The sequence below is a fragment of the Adiantum capillus-veneris genome, chromosome 5 (genome assembly GCF_014529385.1).
Source record: "Adiantum capillus-veneris isolate H3 chromosome 5, ASM1452938v2, whole genome shotgun sequence".
NCBI lineage: Eukaryota > Viridiplantae > Streptophyta > Polypodiopsida > Polypodiales > Pteridaceae > Adiantum > Adiantum capillus-veneris.
The window spans coordinates 13,164,517-13,183,115 of NC_140935.1; the positions used below are offsets into that span (position 1 = coordinate 13,164,517).

General features: G+C 45.6%; 1 protein-coding gene and 1 long non-coding RNA gene across 11 annotated transcripts in view; one reads left to right on the plus strand and one right to left on the minus strand.

Annotated features, from left to right (window-relative positions):
• The window catches only part of LOC147456889 (uncharacterized), a 55,464-nt gene that overhangs the window by 32,215 nt on the left and 4,650 nt on the right, over positions 1-18,599 (plus strand). The gene's annotated exons all lie outside the window — the stretch shown is intronic.
• LOC147456890 (potassium channel KAT3-like) overlaps positions 1-18,599 on the minus strand; it is a 52,569-nt gene that overhangs the window by 25,877 nt on the left and 8,093 nt on the right. For all 3 annotated transcript variants that reach the window (XM_086511990.1, XM_086511989.1, XM_086511988.1), the window contains 4 exons: positions 17,027-17,344; positions 16,695-16,934; positions 16,519-16,617; positions 16,401-16,433 (listed from right to left, as the gene is read on the minus strand). In XM_086511990.1, the coding sequence (XP_086368116.1) occupies positions 16,401-16,433; positions 16,519-16,617; positions 16,695-16,934; positions 17,027-17,344 (690 nt within the window). The remainder of the gene's footprint in view (positions 1-16,400; positions 16,434-16,518; positions 16,618-16,694; positions 16,935-17,026; positions 17,345-18,599) is intronic.

Below are 18,599 nucleotides of genomic sequence, written 5' to 3' on the forward strand. Positions count from 1 at the left end.
ATCAAGAAACACACTTGAAGAGGGCGAATTGCAACCCTCAATAATGGAAGAAATCAACACGATCAAGGAGCAAGGACAGGCCATCAAAGAGGGAGAAGAGCAACACAAAGAAATGACGATTTCTTGGGTGGATGTTATTCGAAGACTCAACAGAAGGCGGATGAAGCCGAGAAATGGATCGAGGTTGCGAAGAAAGGAAAAGGCAAGGAAATAACGTCCACGTCCACACCCACTATTATTAATCTGACACTAGAGGAGGAGCAAAGAAGACGTGTGCGCGCTTTACATGTGAGTTTTTGCGGACTTAAAGACAAAGATAATGTGGACGAAGAGGTAAAAGAACTCATGGCTTTGATGGGGTTCATGAGCCGATGCACACAAGAGCTTGGAAAGTGGGCAACAAGAAAAATGGAAGCAATGGGGAAACCTCGAAAGAAAGGGTACTCATCCTTCGTTTTCCCTCCATGGAAGCGAAGGACTTTTTGAAGAAAAGGCCAACTCTTAAAAAGACGGGCATCTTTCTCGAGGATAATCTTACCCTCTCGCAGATCGCTCATATGCAGGAGGTAATACCGGAGATTAGAGCGGCAAGGAAAAAAGGCAAGATTGCCTTTTACCGAGATGGAAGTGGTAATACTCGAGCAACAATCCACATGATGGTGCGAGACCTATGGGACCACACTCAAAGTTGTCGCTTGGAAACATAATGGATCTATGCGCCTTGATGTGGTTGCTTTTGAGGATAGTTTTAGTGGAAGAGACATCATCTTTTACTCTGAGACACATCAGGCCCCTGGGCATTCTATGCCTCACATCAATGGATACAAATGGGAGACAACCCGCAGACAGGAGACGGGATCAGAGCATAGAGGGCGGGTCTCAGGGGGAGTGGCATTGTTATTTAGAGACGAGTTGCAGCCATTGATACATATAGCCTGCAAGGATGAGCAAGCTAGGTACATGTGGGTGAGATTGAGAGCAGAGACGGACAAATATCTTTACATTGCTTTGCTACTTTCCCCAGAGTACGTAAGTCTATGCATCACCCAAAGGATAGTCCCCCTTTTTTATTTTGGATGATGACATATGGGAGTTCTCTAGAGATGGTGCTCATTCTAGGGGACTTCAATGCTAGGATTGCCCATCACCAGACAATATTTTATGATACTTCAGAGGAGATGCTGAGAGACCTAGATGTTGTGGAGACGGGCCTTTCCAGACTATCACATTATGTGGAATATATTGAGTATGGACGACACTTGATAGACATGGGAACTGCACATGGACTGGCCATCTTGAATGGCCTACAGAGACTTCCCGCTGCGGGAGGTTTTACATGCTTTCCACACAGACATGGAGCCAGCAAAGTGGATTATGTCATGGCACAACCGAGTGTCATCTCTAGTATCTAGGATCTCACGGTTGGACTTAGACTTGTTGGGGTGGCAGGGGATCATGCCCTTTTGTTGATGACCATTTCTTTTCAGTTTAATGTAGCACACAGTCCACGGGCAGCAACACCTACTCGCTACACCTTCACGTAGGAGGCGGACTTTGTATATATAGATGGAATCTATAGATGGCTGTGCAGTGAGGAGCCAGGGCGACCGCTAGAGGAGCTTACTACTATACTGACACAGACATTACATGATGCAGTAGGAGAGGCATACCCACACACTCAGCCTGAGTAGTGTCGCCGTTCTGGAAGCATGCCGCAGAACAATTGGTATGATGTGGAATGCCGCGTGTCACAAAGTGATGACGTGGCGGACATCAGAAACCCTAATTTCTGCCAGAAACCCTAAAATTCCTGCAAACCCTAATTTTTGCCAAAAACCCTAAATTCCGGAAATCGCGGAGGCGGATTATTTAAAAAAAAAAAAAAAAAAATTTTCTTTTTTTGGAAAACGATGAGCGACGCGAATTTTGCTTTTGCTTTTTTTTTATTAAAAAAAGAGAAAAGACTCTCTAAGAGAGAGAGAGAACTGATGCTTTTGATTTTAAAAGCTTTTGGGGCTCTGCTTTTGGGCATCCCTTGTAACCTTTAAATTAGTGGTGAGGGCCTCACTTCTTAGAGCATCTGGACGCAGAGTCTGAGAGTGAAACCCTAACCGCTCTCTTGTACTTTGATGATTGATTAATACAAAAAGAAATACCGAAAGGGGCGCCAGTCTTTGGGGCCAATATCTCTAGGCACGGAACTCCGCCGGGCCAGTGCAAATCTATTGTGATCTGTGAATTGTTTTGAAGTGGTTATTTGGTGCTGTCGCGGTTGATTCTTGACTTGGAGTGTCCAAGTTTGTTACAGTGGTATCAGAGCACGGCCGATTTCTCTTCTACGGGAAATCCGATCCCCGAATTTTTTTTTTTCCGCGGCACCTATGGCTTCAGGCAATGATCAGTCGACTCCCTCTGCATCTGGAGATGCGGGCTGGGATCACAACGAAGATTCAGGCAGAGAGTATGGCCCGCCTCAGCCTACTCAGGCGGAGCAAACAGAGATGGAGCGTCGTCAATTGATTGGCGATGCAACAAAGATGATGCTCAATTTTGCCAAGGACCCGAAGATGGTAAAATATATGAACCAGACCTCTTTGAAAGAGGTACAGATGGAGTGGCAGAGAACCACAACACCACTCCCGAAACCCGCTCTCAAGAAACCTTCTACCTCCAAGAAATATACGGAGAAGGAACTGGAGAACTTGGTTGATGCACGGATTGCTCAGCTTTTCGACGTGCAAAAGAAAGGCAAAAAGCACGGCAAAAAGCCGAACAAAGGTACTGACTTCCCGGGATATTTGGGTCGTCAGTCGACATTCGACAAAGCAAAGAAACGGAAGAAGCGTGTTCGATTTGAAGGAGTACCCAGTTCTTCTTCTTCTTCTTCTGACAGTTCTTCTAGCTCCTCGGATTAGAGCGAAGAAGACAGAAAAAAAAGCAAAAAGCGAAGCAAGACACAAAGCTTCGGAACGGGCAAGAAAAAGGCAAAGAAGGCTACATCTCGCCCAGAGACTGACAGTTCTACTGAGGACTCGTCTACAGACAGCTCAGATTCCGATGACGGAAAGTTTTATGCGAACAAGAAGAATTTTTACAAAGCCAACCAGTATGACTTTCTCGAAGATAACAGCAAGAAAGTCCGAGAGTTTAAGGAAGGTGGCCACTCGATCAAGTTTGATACTTTTCAGGATACTCAGATGCTTCGAAGGCTTTGTCTCTTATACAGCAGTTTGACATCGCTTTCGCGGGAGGACGCTATTCAGAGCACTCCAAGATTCGGAGAGCTGCCTCTTACTCTGAGGGGAATGCTCGTACTTGGTGGTCCACGCTTCTATTAAGCAAGACTGTGCCAGTTACATGGCTGAAATTCAAGAGGCTTTTTATTTCTTCTTGGTTGACTCAAGAGTTTGAGCGAGATATACGAGCTGCTTGGAACCATCTTTGGATGACCAAGAGCGATACAGTGAATTCTTATTGTGAAAGATTCTGGAGCTCTTTTCTACCCGCCTCTTCATTCAAGAAGATCTCGTTCAGAGAACAAATTGAGCGGTTTACCTTGGGTCTACCTACAGAGATCCGAGATCACTGCTTGGAACAGAAGTCAGCTTCTATTCAGGAGTTGATGAGTCATGCGAAGCGGGGCTTTGCCATTCACTCTGGCAGTCTGACCTACCCCACAGATGAGGCCATGACACAACGAGCCAAACAGACTTCTGGGAATGAAAGTAGAATGAAAAAGAGCAACCCAGAGAAAAAAAAAGGATGCACGACCCAAGCTTACTCCTGAGGAGAGAGCTCGCTTCATCAGAGAGGGGAAGTGCTTTGGATGCGGGAAACATGGACATATTTCCGCAAAGTGCCCTGATAAGGCACAGAAAGAACAGAATGATAAAGACGACGACAGGTCTGAGAGTTCGATAGCAGCTGAGGAATGTGGCAGAAAAGGCAGATAGAAAAGCAGAACTGGTACCACATGGCGTGGGACTTGCATCGAATCAAATGAATGAAAGTACAAACTTTGCCGTTTTTTTTTGGGGCAAAGTGAAGGATCAAGAAGCTCTTTTGAAGGAGCCAAGGCCAACTTCTTTTCACTTGGAATTGGCGGCTCGATTTAGAACTGCGCCCGACAGACTGACGCCACTGGCGGAGGTAGTTCGACTGGCACCCGGATGGGATGTTGCCATTACACCGAGCATTGGCAAACTTCGTTTGCAATGACAGGGGTGTTCAGGGCACGTGAGTGACGTTCTACTCGGGATCCCTTGGTACCACAAGAACTACGCCGTGGTTGACTACCGGGCCGAGAAAGCGACTTTGATAAATGAAGGGCTTAGAGATTGTACTTGATGAACTTCAGTTTTCTTACTCATTCTTTTGGGAGAACTGAACCATGGATAAAAGTTGAATATGTTTTGACCTGAAGAAAAGAACGCCAAGATTTTTTTCTCCACGCTCATGCCGATTGCTTTTGAGAGGGCCTGAAGATCATACCATTGATCTGATATCTGGAAGCAAACCACCGAATCGGCCACCTTATTGTGTGAGCCGAGTACAGAATGAAAAAGATTATGAACTCAGTGAAAGACCTCTTGGAAAAGGGTCTTGTCCAGCTTAGTACTTCACCGTATTGCTCTCCAGTGTTGTTGATTTTGAAGAAAGAAAGATCTTGGAGAATGTGCATCGATTATAGCACTCTCAACGAAATCACCATCAAGAACAGATTTCCGATTCCTAGGATCGATGATATACTCGACAGGTTACAGGGATCCTCATGCTTTAGCAGGATTGACTTGAAGAGTGGATATCATCAGATCAGAATAGCGCCAGGAGATGTCTACAAGACAGCTTTTCGGACGACTTTTGGGTTATTTGAGTTTTTGGTGATGCCTTTTGGCTTAACCAATGCTCCTACGACATTTAACCGGATGATGGACAGGATTTTTCGAGAGTACAGGCTATTTGTTGGCACTTTCTTTGACGACATCATTGTTTTCTCGAAGAATGAGGCAGAACACAGAGATCATCTGCTTCAAGTCTTTTAGGCATTACGAGATCACACGCTAGTGATTAATGCAAAGAAAAGTGAATTTTTTCCTACCATGGATACACTTTTTGGGACACATTGTGTCAGCAACACAACAGGAGTGCAAATGGACCCGGCCAAGATAGAGACTATCCGTGATTGGCCCGATTTGAGGAATGTCCATGAAGTTAGAAGCTTCTTGGGACTATGTTCATACTACAGGCGGTTCATACGAAAGTTTGCAGAGGTTGCTTCCCCTTTGCATATCTTGACACAAAAAGGAGTACCTTTTTCGTGGGGACCCACAGAGGTGACTGCCTTTCACACATTGAAAGAGAAATTGACTACGGGACCTATTTTGACTTTGCCGGACTTGCAGAAGTCATTCGAAGTATATTGTGATGCTTGTGGTCGTAGTCTGGGTGCGGTCTTGATGCAAGAAGGCCATGTCATAGCTTACGAGAGCCGTTTGTTCTCTAGGCCGGAGATGACAGCACAGATTTATGAGAAAGAGCTTTTGGCGGTTATCCATGCTCTTACTCAGTGGCGGCATTACCTACTCGGAGCGGATTTTATTGTCTTTACAGACCATCAGAGTTTGCGCTACTTCTTGTCACAGAAGCAGCTTTCGAAAAAGCAGATGCGGTGGGCGAACATCTTGTCACAGTTTCACTTCCAGATTGTCCATGTGCAGGGACAGAAGAATGTGGTGGCAGATGCTTTGTCTCGGAAACCGTTGGTTCTGGCTATTTCCGCGATACATCATAGGAGCTTCGAGGATATGGTCGATCAGTGTGCCACAGATACAGATTTTGCAGATATTTTCACACGGATATGGGATGGGGAGACAGTAGCTGGATACTCCCTTCGAGAAGGCTACTTGATGAAAAAGACTATGTTGTGCGTTACACAGCCGTTGAGGGAAAAGGTTATGACTGATTGCCACTGTCCACCTTTTACGGGTCACTGCAGCATTGCTACCACCATGAAAGGGGTAGAGAGAGATTTCTTTTGGCGGAGACTGAAGAAGGATGTGGAAGAGTTTGTGCGCAGTTGCTTGGTATGCTAGAAGGTCAAGTTTGACAGGCATAAGGCACAGGGATTGTTACAGCCTTTACCCATACCCACCCACCCGCCCCTGGGAAAATATTGAAATGGATTTCATTTTTTTTTAATCTCCCGAGAATACAGAATGATCACGATGATTTTCCGATTACATGGCACGCCTGAGACGATTGTCTCCGACAGAGACCCCAGATTTATGAGTTTGTTTTGGAAGGCAATTTGGGAGAACATTGGGACGCGGTTGCAGTTCTCGTCATCGTTCCACTTGCAGACTGACGGGCAATTTGAGATTGCCAATTCAGTGATTTTAGATTTATTGAAGTCTTGTATCTCGCATCAGAAGACTCAATGGGAAAAGAACTTACCTTTGGTGGAATTTGCCTACAATAACACGATACACTCTTCGACGGGGAAGACGCCATGAGAGATTGTTGAAACTGCTGCGAAGGTTCCATCCTTCCTGAGCACGAAAGATTAGAAATTTGAAGCGGATGAATATTCGCGAGATTTGGATACGGCTTTTGCCAAGGTTCACGAGACTTTACAGAAGTCTCAAGAACGACAGAAAAAGGCAGCGGATCGCCATCGTCGCGACTGGAAACTGAAGGAGGATGATTGGGTGCTCTTACTTTTGAGAAGGCACGCCTAAGAAAAAAAAAAGGGAAAGGAGAGGCTTTTTCCAAAGCTTAGTATGTGATACTACGGACCTTTCCAGATTACTGACAAGATAAATGATGTCTCCTTCCGATTGGACCTGCCAGATACTTGGAGGATTCATAATGCATTGCATGTGAGTCTCTTGAACCCTGTTAAGGGTGATGTGCCTGATGATGGGGAGCCTGATGAGCAACCCGAAGTGGAAGAAAACGAGGAGATCCTTGTTCCTGAACAGATTTTGGCACATAATGATACGAAGAAAGGTAAAGTCCGAAGGCGGTTCTTGGTTAAGTTCAAGAACTTTCCTGCATTTGATGCGAAGTGGATGGAGGAGGAGGACCTAGCAGATACTCCTCGGATTGTGAAACTTTACCTCGATGTTTTGGTTTAGCATAGTCTACTCCAAACGGAACCCAGAAACTCAGCTTGGCCGAAGATCTGGTGCAGTGGGATGCACAAGAGGGGAGTCGCTCCACTCCTTTGTCAACAGATGCCTCGATTTTGATACTAAAGTCACTGATGTCTCTTTGAGCTTCAGGGATACTGAGAGCTGACAGTATTCTGCTGGATGACTTTATGAAATGGAATTCCTGATTATGATACTGATTTGTTCTTGACTTCTTGTGAGTGCAGGAACTGATAGCCGAAATGACTGCAGCATTTTGGTCTGATTGATCTCGAATAGACATGGTTGCAATAGGGGTTAGTCAATCGGACATCGATGAGGTCCCGATTGGACCTAGATGTGATTGCTAGCTACATTGCCGATAAATCATGGTCTAAGATCCGAATGAATGTTGAATGTCATGTGATGTCCTGTGATGTCTGGTGATGTCCTGTGATGTCGTGTGATGTGACTGTCGATTTTGTACATGTGCTAGATGTGTGTTCCTAGTACGTAGGTACTAACAGTCAGTGTCTGCTAAGACGGTTTATGGCTTTTGTCGGTTTTGCAGGCGTAATCGCGGTCGATTACAATGCTTTCAAGAGGGGGGTATGTCACAAAGTGATGACGTGGCGGACAGCAGAAACCCTAAAATTCCTGCAAACCCTAATTTTTGCCAAAAACCCTAAATTCCGGAAATCGCGGAGGCGGATTTTTTTTTTTTTTTTTTTTTTGGAAAACGATGAGCGACGCGAATTTTGCTTTTGCTTTTTTTTATTAAAAAAAGAGAAAAGACTCTCTAAGAGAGAGAGAGAACTGATGCTTTTGATTTTAAAAGCTTTTGGGGCTCTGCTTTTGGGCATCCCTTGTAACCTTTAAATTAGTGGTGAGGGCCTCACTTCTTAGAGCATCTGGACGCAGAGTCTGAGAGTGAAACCCTAACCGCTCTCTTGTACTTTGATGATTGATTAATACAAAAAGAAATACCGAAAGGGGCGCCAGTCTTTGGGGCCAATATCTCTAGGCACGGAACTCCGCCGGGCCAGTGCAAATCTATTGTGATCTGTGAATTGTTTTGAAGTGGTTATTTGGTGCTGTCGCGGTTGATTCTTGACTTGGAGTGTCCAAGTTTGTTACACCGCGAGACCAGAGCCAGACTTTAGAGGGAGGTGCTTTTGGGGGACATCACTCACAGACATTCACAGATTGACTTTCGACGCCTAGTGCGGCAAAAGAAGAGGGCATTTTTGGCTCGACTAGAGCAGGATCTATACCAACTATTCTTGAGTCAGGACTTACATGAGGCATGGCGGCTCTTTCATGAGCACTCTCCCCCCCTGCCATTACCTCTACAGAGGCGTGGGGCCAATACGCCATAGTTACCTGGAACGCGGAACGGGAACGGCGACGGGCCTCCCTGCGGGAAGGGGGAACGGGAAGGGGTCTGGAACGGGAACGACGCGGAACGGGAGGCTAAAAAACACCCAAATAATGCTATTTTTAGCTTTATGTGTTTGAGTACAAGTAGTACTAAAGTCCCACAAAAAACCCGATTCGAAGACCATTCAATCTCATTATGACTTGATTGGGATGTGCGGCGCCGCGGCCATGGATGATGGTACATACACAACATTAAACAAACACAATGCCCATACACAATAACACATGTAATTACAGATTAGAGCTCTCAAATAATTGCAAGAGTAGGAGTCAGAGATAACATTTTTCGCTTAATTCTGGCTAACAAGATCCGCCAAGGCGCTACAAAAAAACCAAAGGTGACATATACCATAATGAGAGTCGAGACTACAAGGGGGCCAAAGCAGTGACCACAATACCAAAAGATTGAAGGTGACAAATACCATAAAGATGATTATCCGTGAAAGAGAGAGAGCTTGATCTTTGAGGGTTTTAGAGAGAGAGAGAGCTTGAGAGAGGGCTTGACAGAGAGAGGTTTGACTCCGTGAGAGCTTGAGAGAGAGGCTTCACCTTTTGAAAGTTGAGACCGAGGGAGAGAGAGCTTGAGCCTTGAGGGTTAGCCCTAGAGAGAGAGGTTGAGAGCTTGAGCCTTGAGGCCCGACTATTGCTTGAGAGTTGAGAGCAAGGGAGAGAGGGCCTTGACCTTGATGCATTTGTGAAGGAATGGGGGGAAGAGGGGGCAATATATAACCTTCTTGCTGGCTGTCCCTGCCCGTTTTTGGCCGTTGGCTGCCTCATATAGCCGTTTGATCACTGCCTGTTTATGGCCGTTAGAGATTGTTCCGGCCGTTCCGTCCCGTTCTTGCCCGACCGTTCCGGTCACAGCCAGTCATCCGGAACGTCCGTCCGTTCCGGGACGTGTCATGCATTTTCAGCCGGCGAGAATGCCGTCCGGCGTTCCAAGGCCCCCAAGCACGTTCCCTGGTAACTATGCAGTACGCTTCATCTTTGTACACAGTTCCTGGACAGACGCCCCTTCCCGACCCTCCTGATCCATGCCCACACGCATGTGCTTTTTTCACCGTTGAGATGGTGAAGAAGGCCATTGACAAGATGAGGACTGGGAGAGCATATGATCATGATGGCTTAGTGGCTGAGCATTTCATGCATGCCAAAGATCTACTAGCATAGCTTCTAGTAGTTATGTTTAACTGTGCCATGTGTGAAGGCTTGCCTGATACTTGGAGCCTATCTACTATTGTACCTATCTTCAAGTCAGGAGACCCTATGGAGCCTGGGAATTATCGCACTATCATGATTAGACACACATTGACACGGTTGTACGCATCCATTCTTGAGCAGCAGCTCAGTAGATGGGCAGAGAGGGAGAGGATAAGCGTAGCCGGGCAGGTAGGGTTCAGGAGAGGCTTTTCTACTCTTGACCATATCTTGACACTCAAAGCCATCATTGAGGAGGGAAAATCACATGGGAGACGGATCTATTGTAGCTTTGTGGACTTCGCAAAGCATTTGACACAGTACCCAGAGCCAGATTGATGCGGTCTGAGATTGATGCGTAGACTACAGGAGATGGGAGTACCCATAGAGCTCATTTGGGGGATCATGGCATTATACAGGTCAGTAGTGGGGCATGTATCCTCAGAGGGTCTATCTACATCGGTTCGCTCCACTATTAGGGTGAAGCAGGGCTGCCCGCTCTCTCCTACTCTATTCGGTATGTATGTGGATGAGGTTTCTGACGACATTGAGAGCGATGATGATAGAGGTGCACATCTGGCAGGGACATGGTTTCCACTATTGTTATATGCTGATGATATTGTGTCGATCTTCGACTCTCCGGTGGGGATGCAACGTCACTTGGATGCTTTGCATAAGTTTGCCCACGAAAGTGGTTTGTCTGTCAACCTTGGTAAAACCAAGGTTATGGTGTTTAATACCACCCCACAGTGGATGAAGAAGTACATTCACATACGGCCAGGAGACCGTGGAGTATACAAATGCTTACACTTACCTTGGAGTGGTTTTTAGTAGACCTGCATTTTCACTGAGGAGAGCAGCAGAGACCAGATTGACTAGAGCCCATGCAGCATTGGGTAGATTGGAGAGGATGTGTTCACAGGTTCAATTTCAGGAGCCTCGGACGAAGCTCTAGCTCTTTGACACTTTGGCGGCTTCTGCATTGCTCTATGGAGCTGAGATATGGGGACCTTCATTGGGTCATCACGGGAGGTCGGGTCGCACTGATGGATGGGGGGACATTTAGAAACCTCTGGTCTCTATGATATCGCGGCTCATTAGAGCCAAGGCTTCAATACCACGTGCCAATATCCGAGCAGAGCTAGCGGCCCCCCCACTAGTGGTTGAGGTGCTCACCAGATCAGCCTCCTTCATTCATTGCATGTGGGAACTTCCTAGAGACATATGCCCACCTTGCGCTTGAGTCCTCTCGACAGTTAGCCATGCTGGGAGATACGTCATGCTGGTATGGGGAGATGACATCATGGTTTCAGGCGCATGTGCCATGGGTTCAACATAGACAAGTTGCCACCCTTCCAGTACTCACTGGATGCACCATCTCTCACTCTTACACAGTCCAAGATCACGAGGCTCATCTGCCAGGACTTGACTTAGCTAGACACTAGGAGGACATGTAAACAGTCAACACAGGAGCTGGGCACGAAGATAGCTTTCTATAGAGAGCATCTTCTCCAGCTTACGGAGGACTGTTTTGTGACGAGACCCAGATACATGGATACCCACCTGTCTCATGGGATACGATGTGCTATTGGCCAGATATGCACATCTTCACACTAGTTGCGGATTGAGACTGGGAGATACAACGGAGTACCATCAGAGACCAAGACATGCCCCTTGTGTGACCTGAAGCTTGAGACAGAGTTGCACTACACATGATGCTGCCCCGTCTACTACGAGATACGAGGCGGCTTCCATCGCTTGTTTAGGGAAGGTTTTAGACCACTCTCCAGAGTCATGGGATACGAGGATCAGAGATGCTTGGGTTTGTTCTTGCTTGAGCTACGCAGACATAGAGATAGCCTGATGAGAGGAGAGGCTAGCCAATCTCAGAGACGGATCACAGATTTCTTTAGAGCAGACACTGGACAGCCGGAGGAGCTACTCCCACATCAGAGCTCACATTCGTCTCGCACCATAGGCACACTGATCGATCGAGCGATTGAGATGGGGAGATCCAGACGCCCACGACTACGGAGGACTACACAACATCGACGGAGGTTGCATCAGAAGATTCGGATCACTTTGGCTAGGCATGCACGATGCCCGGTCAGACTACTGACCGTGGAGGAGATTGATGAGATCCGCCAGCGATCGATGCTGGATCTTCTGTGATTTAGCTATTTAGCTATCCTAGCCAGTTGCTTACTTTGCTTAGTTCACATCGAGCAGCTTAGGATTCCATAGTTTTTTTGTTTTGTTTTGTTGTTATTTTGTTACTCTGACTTTGTATCAGATCCACCACATTGTAACTTTTTGGTCTCATAGGTCACTTTGGCCTTTTGAAGACGTTAATATAACATTTCATTTCATTTCATCTCTCTCTCTCTCTCTCTCTCTCTCTCTCTCTCTCTAGAGAAGGAATCCAATGCCTCAGAGAAGCAAGGAAACAAGGAAAATGGGCAGTTTACAAAGGAGGAAAAGCTATTATCAGAGATTTCAAGACCACACCCCCCTTGTGAAAGACATGGACTTGACACATGCACACATCTAGTCACATTATGCACATAGTGATTCTATCATTTGTAATATCTAACTCTCATGAGTCATTAAAGCCTTCAAGTTAGTTGGAACATGCACCTTTCTTTTTTGGTGATACCCAAAGTGGATTGTAATCAAAGATGTATTGATTTGTCCATAGGCCAGCTTTGGCCTCGACAAGGACATCAATAGAACTTTCTTTCTCTCTCCCTTTCTCCTTCCCTCCCTCCATTATGCATAATGCTCCTCCTTGTCTCCCTCCTTTCCTCTAGCTCAAGATTCAAGGGCCTCAAGGCCCTAACTTTGTAGAACCATACCCTCTTTCCTCCTCTTCTTCATAAACTCATAGCTCTTAAGCTTCTCCTCAAGCTCTCTCATGAGGCATTGCTCTCAAGCTCTCCATTCCCTACCTCATAGCTTTCAAGCCTTCCCCAAGTCGTGGACAAAATGTACGCGACCGTACAAGACCACCTAGGCCTTTGGGAGCCAGGAGAATGGGCTGACGAAGTGGGCAATGGGCTGCAGGAAGGGTACCATGGGCTGCAGCAAAACACCAGGGAGAGAGGGGGCGATCTCTGACAGCAAATGCTAGGAGCGGGGCTGAACTGGGGTGCAAGCAAATCTAAGGCCGAAAGGAGTTGCTTTTATAGGGGTTTTAAGGGCCTAGAACAATGCAAGTCATAGTGTACTTTGTGTGTGAGCCAAACTTCGAATTACATAGGTTATGACAGCACATTGTGAGAGGGAAAACCAGCCATTAAGTTTACTGCACCTGCTCGAGCTTCGTGAGAGCAAAACATCGAATTGTGTGGCCCTAAATCTCAAGAAGCGTGTCAATTGAGTTTTCCTTCAAATTTTCACAAATGTGCACATGTGCACACACATAATCCTAGGGTATTATGAGGCTTGTATCTCACAACCTAGTGGTGCATTTGATTTGAAAATTGGACCTACATTTGAGGCTTGCATCTCACAACCTCGTGGTGCATTTGATCGATAAGTCGGACTGACATGTTTGGAATTATCCTAAGCTAGATGCTCATGTTGCTGGATGCCCACCAAAGTGTGATACTACCTGTCAAACATGTAACAAGCTATTTATGCTAGAGGGTTCTGGCTGACCTAATGCTCCCTATAGTCCTCCTCGAAGTGTACTTCCACAAATTGGTGTAGCTAAGAGAAAGAATAGAACTTCTCAAGAGAACGTGCCTATCCTTTTCTTTTGATGGTTTTTGGATGTCTTAACGGGTGTCTTTGCCTCAAGGTCTACAATGGATGTTTGATTGAGGTCGCTTCATTTGCCTTGTTTCTAAAAGAGAGGATCCACCTCTTTTATGACAAGGTTGGCCCCTCTCCCCACTTTCTATTATTTGCACACTTTAGTGTCTGTTTGAGAACTTCCATTTTTTGCTCCAGGGCTCACGGTGCCTAAGATATGTTTCATTCAAGATTCATGCATTCTTTGTAACGTGTCCATTACTAACATGGCCTCAAATGTTTGCCTTCTACTAGAAAAGCATGTTCAGCCTAATTAAAGCAGAGGAGAGAACTTTTCCCAAGACATGACATGCATGCATGTCCACCACACATTGTCCTTTACCATGTCTCAAAACTCTGCAAGCAAACAAGTCACAATTAATATTCACAGTGTGGCATCCAAGTTCCTACTTGCTGTTTCTTGGCTTTCAACCCATATGAATCACGATCATGAATACAAAAAAATATGAGACACATTAACAAAGTAGTTGTTATGTCCTCAGACATTAGGATGGGCGCTTGAGCTATGTCCAGTCAGTGTGAACCAAACCTACATGTAAACGCACCCTTTGTTGAAGGGAGGTTAAGGAGGGCGGCTAAGAAGTCCCATAAATAGGACTGAGGTCTCATTTGTGAGCCATCTTGTGTGATCACCACACTTGGACTCTAGGCCCTTGGCAGCTCTACCCACACCCGCTTGGTGTGGGCTTGATGGTATGGACGCCAAGCCTTGTGGTAGAGGCTAGTTGGTTGGCTGCAGGCTCTCAAGCTCGGGGTGAGCTTGTATTGGCTCTATGGTTGGGAGGTGAGTGTGATGTCCGCTCTCTAGGCTTGTCTTTGTGTGAGTATGGCTTGTGTCATGTCATGCGTGCATGAAGGATTCAACAAGGGATTGACATTGGTATCAAAGCCTCTTTTTGCACGTACATATGTCATGGCAACGTGCAAAAAACCATTAGAGCTCATGAGGTCGTGATGGCCTAGCCTTACAAGCACTTTACCCTCTTGCATAGGGTGGTATGGGACGCTACTAGCAAGACAAGAGAGCAAGGGGGGCACATGCAAGCCGATGGTGAAGATCTATGGTAAGTGTGTTTGTGATTTGCACATGGATTCTCGTGTGTGGAGGTTGGTGCTAGTGATAGTCACATAGTTGCTTAGTGTGTGTTTCAAATTTTAGCTTAGGTGTCCTTGGGAGCTGCCACCCTAGGACATGGTAGTGCCCTCTGCATGAACATCATGGTAAGAGGGATTTTACATTGTGGAGTATATTTATTTGGCAAGTGATTTTTGGAGAATAGGGAATGAGAGATATTTTTCCGAATGATTTTTGTCCCATTATTGGGAAATTTCCTATGAAGTTTCCCTCCAAGGGCGGTTAAGCTTCCCCATAGGAAGTTTCCCCCTTGGAGAAGTTAAGCATCAATGGCGTTTAAGCTTCCCCTAGGAAGTTTCCTAGGACTCCCCTTGAGGATAACTCGTGATTGAGTTACCACTTATGCTAATCAAAAGATGTGGGACAATGGGTCTATCTAAAGATACCCAAGGATACCAAGACCATGTGAACTGGGAAACATTATAAGCTTTCAACTAGATTTTGTGGTCCATTCTTGATCACAGAAAAATTTGGCCAAGTTGCCTATAAATTGGCTCTTCCTTCGGATGTTAGTGTACATCTAGTGTTTTGAGTCAGCTGTCTTAAAGAAAAATTAGGTGAAGTCGACATTGTTGTGCCTATTGAGGAAAATGTATGGCAAGATATGAAAAGTGAGTATATTCCTCCAGAACGAGAGGTTGTTCTAGATCATCGTATCCGTCATTCGGCCAAAAAGCTTATGATGAGTACTTAATCAAATGGAAGGATCAATCTGAAAGGTTTGCTACACTTAGGAATCAGCTAGAGCTTTGAAAGCTTAGTATCCCCATTTCGTTGATGAGGACATCAATGGATGTTATTTCCCGCTTATAGGATCGGGGATCTAGTCTAAGACACCGTCGGGATGGGTGTCCGGTGTCTGGGCGGACATAGTGTGAACCTGGCTGGTGTGGCCGGCCACTTTTATGAAAGGGAGGCCAAGGCCTCATTTGTAGTTATCGATTCCCATTGGCACAATGCCAGTGGTTAGCCAGTGAGGCTAGGAGTGCGCGAGGTCATCTCAAGGAGGTGAGGCTAGGTGGTAGGAGATGCTCGGTCTTACATGTGCACGCCTACATCCTCGGACGCTAGCCCCAACACGGGGGTGCTGCCGGATGGTGGCTATGGTCGGGAGGTTCGTCTGACGCGCGTCTATAGGTGATCTATGCAGCCGGGCGATCCTCTTCGAGTATTCATTTCATTGTGGTAGAGGCTAGCCTGTTGGCTCCTAGACTCGGGGGTGAGCCCGTATCTGCTCTATGATTGGGAGATGAGTTTGATGTCTGCTCTCTATGCTTGTCTTTGTGTGAATATGGCTTGTGTCATGTCATGTGTGTAGGAAGGATCCGACGAGGGGCTAACAAAAGCCATGGTTAATAGCATGAATCTTTAGGTCTCAACACGTGTCACATAGAACTAGTACCAATACAGGGAGAAGAGTGCCTTAGTTAATGTTATTTTGTTATTCCCTTTCTTTTTGGGAGCTGGGGCACGGTGTGGGGGGGGGACAAGGACGTTTTGAAAACATACAAACTTAAGATTTTAGTTGGGCGAAGATGCTACGTATTGTGTAGTAAATTTGAAAAAAGTTTGTTTGGATATCTATTGCAAGAATGAAAGTCTACTCAAATGTTGCATTGTACAATATGTGTAAAAGGAGTAGACAAGAAAATTTAAAGAGCTATTCAATGGGTCTGACTTACTTGCTCAGTGCCGTCTTTATAAGCAATTAGGTCCTGTGAGCATAAAAATTGCATTATTAACTTTTTGATGAGGCTCTGCTGCAATTGTAAATTTCAAATTACCAAGGGCAAGGCTTACCACCATTCCTGACACTAAGACATAGAACTCAGTGGGAGCCTCATTGTGAAGAATTATGTCTTCTCTGGGTGGGAAATATTCAGCTTTCATTTCTGTCACCTACAAAATTATTTATACCTGTGTGGATTGTGGTGCTGTGAGCACAAAAATTGCTGATTATTGTGTAAAATGCTTACCAACTGCAGCATGAAGTCATATGAAGTTCCTCGAAACAAGTATGCTTTATCTACAGTATCACGGAAGAGATGCTGGGCAACACTTGAACGAATAGCTTTGGGTAAGACACACATAGTCTCCTCCTGCTGAAGATTCTCGGTTTGAAACTTTAGCCTCATATGGTCCATCATCTGGTCATGCAACCTTTGAGGTAGACGGTTACGAAAGGCAAAGCAAGAAACTGCCTGAACGGAGTCCCTCTATCAAAAGCAAAACATTACTAATGAGAAGAATGTGAAGAGAAAAACACTTTGTTAAAAAAATCCCTGCAACCTTCTGAAATATGTCTTACAAATCTTCGCGTTCGCCCAGTAACGTGTACGACAAGATTGGTCATGTTGCCGATAAGGTAAGCTGTAAGGCCTAAATTGAAAAGCATGTAGAAGATTTCGAATATCATCTCACTTGAATTTTCAGCGTGAAGATCACCATAGCCAACCGTTGTTAGGGTTGTAATAGACCAGTACATCGAGTAAACATATCTAATCCAAATACTGTGGTGCCTGAAGTTTGGCAGCTCTGCTCCAATCCATGTTCTGTTGGAGTCATGGTGTCTTTCTGCAAGTAAGTAGTATAAACATCCCGCACAATGTACTGCCAAAAGGGTAACCTGCAATTGAGAAAATGTGCTATGTGTAAATAATTATTATACTTGGAACAGTTTATTTCTAAAATTGTTCTCAATGTTTCATTGCACATCATTTGTAGCTTCATTACTGTGCCTGGATACAGATAGTAAGTGCAATCTACTAAATGGTGGTTTTTGTGGGAGATGAAAAGCCAGTAGTACATTCAGAGGGGATTCTCTCATTAAACATACGTAATATGTCAGTACAGTGAGAGAAGAGCATCTTCACATCTGACACACCCAAAGAACCTCTTTAGGCTACCTGAGCTGGAGTGGAGAAAAGCCAAATAGGTGGCTAATACTTCCGCCCTGGGGTACCTCTGCACAGTGGCAGGAATGGCTGGGACATAAAGTTTGCCTCTCGTCTTTGCTGCATCCTGTCTCTGCCTGCAACCAATGCCAAGCGTGCATTGGTCTCCACAAATAAAGCAAGTGTCCAAAAAACTCTTCCTGGTCCAATGGCTGGAATGAGGCTCGCGTCTGGAAAGTAGAGAACCTCCTGAAACACTATGCTCTCATTCTCGTATTTCGTTATGAATTTCTAATGTCAACCAGATAGTACTCCAAGCAACATTGCTTTAAGTATGCTTGCCTTCTCTAGATGCAGAGAGTCTGAGGAACCAGAGCCAAATTTTCTGTGCTACCCAACATGATGAAGATGCAGTGCTGCTAGGTGTCCTAGAAGCACTGTAGCAAGGGAAAGATGTCCACTGACCCTCATAAGCAGTCGCTATACCTTTGTGTGGAGAGAAACAGAAAGAACGTCATTTCCTTGGCCCTTTGGAGGCCCAAAGATGGCTTCATTAGTTTCGGAGAAAGTCATCTGTAAATGTATATAGTGTCATAAGTTGGTGACGTTGCGTGCCCAATTGAGGAACTGGCTGAGAGGACAAGGACTGAACCCAAGAGAACTTAAAGTTAAGGCTGCAGGGCCTAGTGGGTTAGACTCTAGAGAGTTTAAAAACTCTTAACCCTACCCAACTTATGAAGCCCGGCCAGGGGCCTAAAACCCAGCATGGAAATTGCGGCAGCCTGCTGACGTGGCAGATCAGCTCGCAAATTGTGGAATTATGGTGACGTGGCAGGTACGGACAGCCTTCAGATTTCAGCGCCAGTTTTAGGGGTCAGAACTGTTGGGAGCAAGTGCTTTTGGGAGTAATGCTTCTGGATGAGAGTTTTTGGGGCTCTGCTTTTGGGCATCCATTGTACGCTTATGAGTGTGCCCAGAGGGCCACGT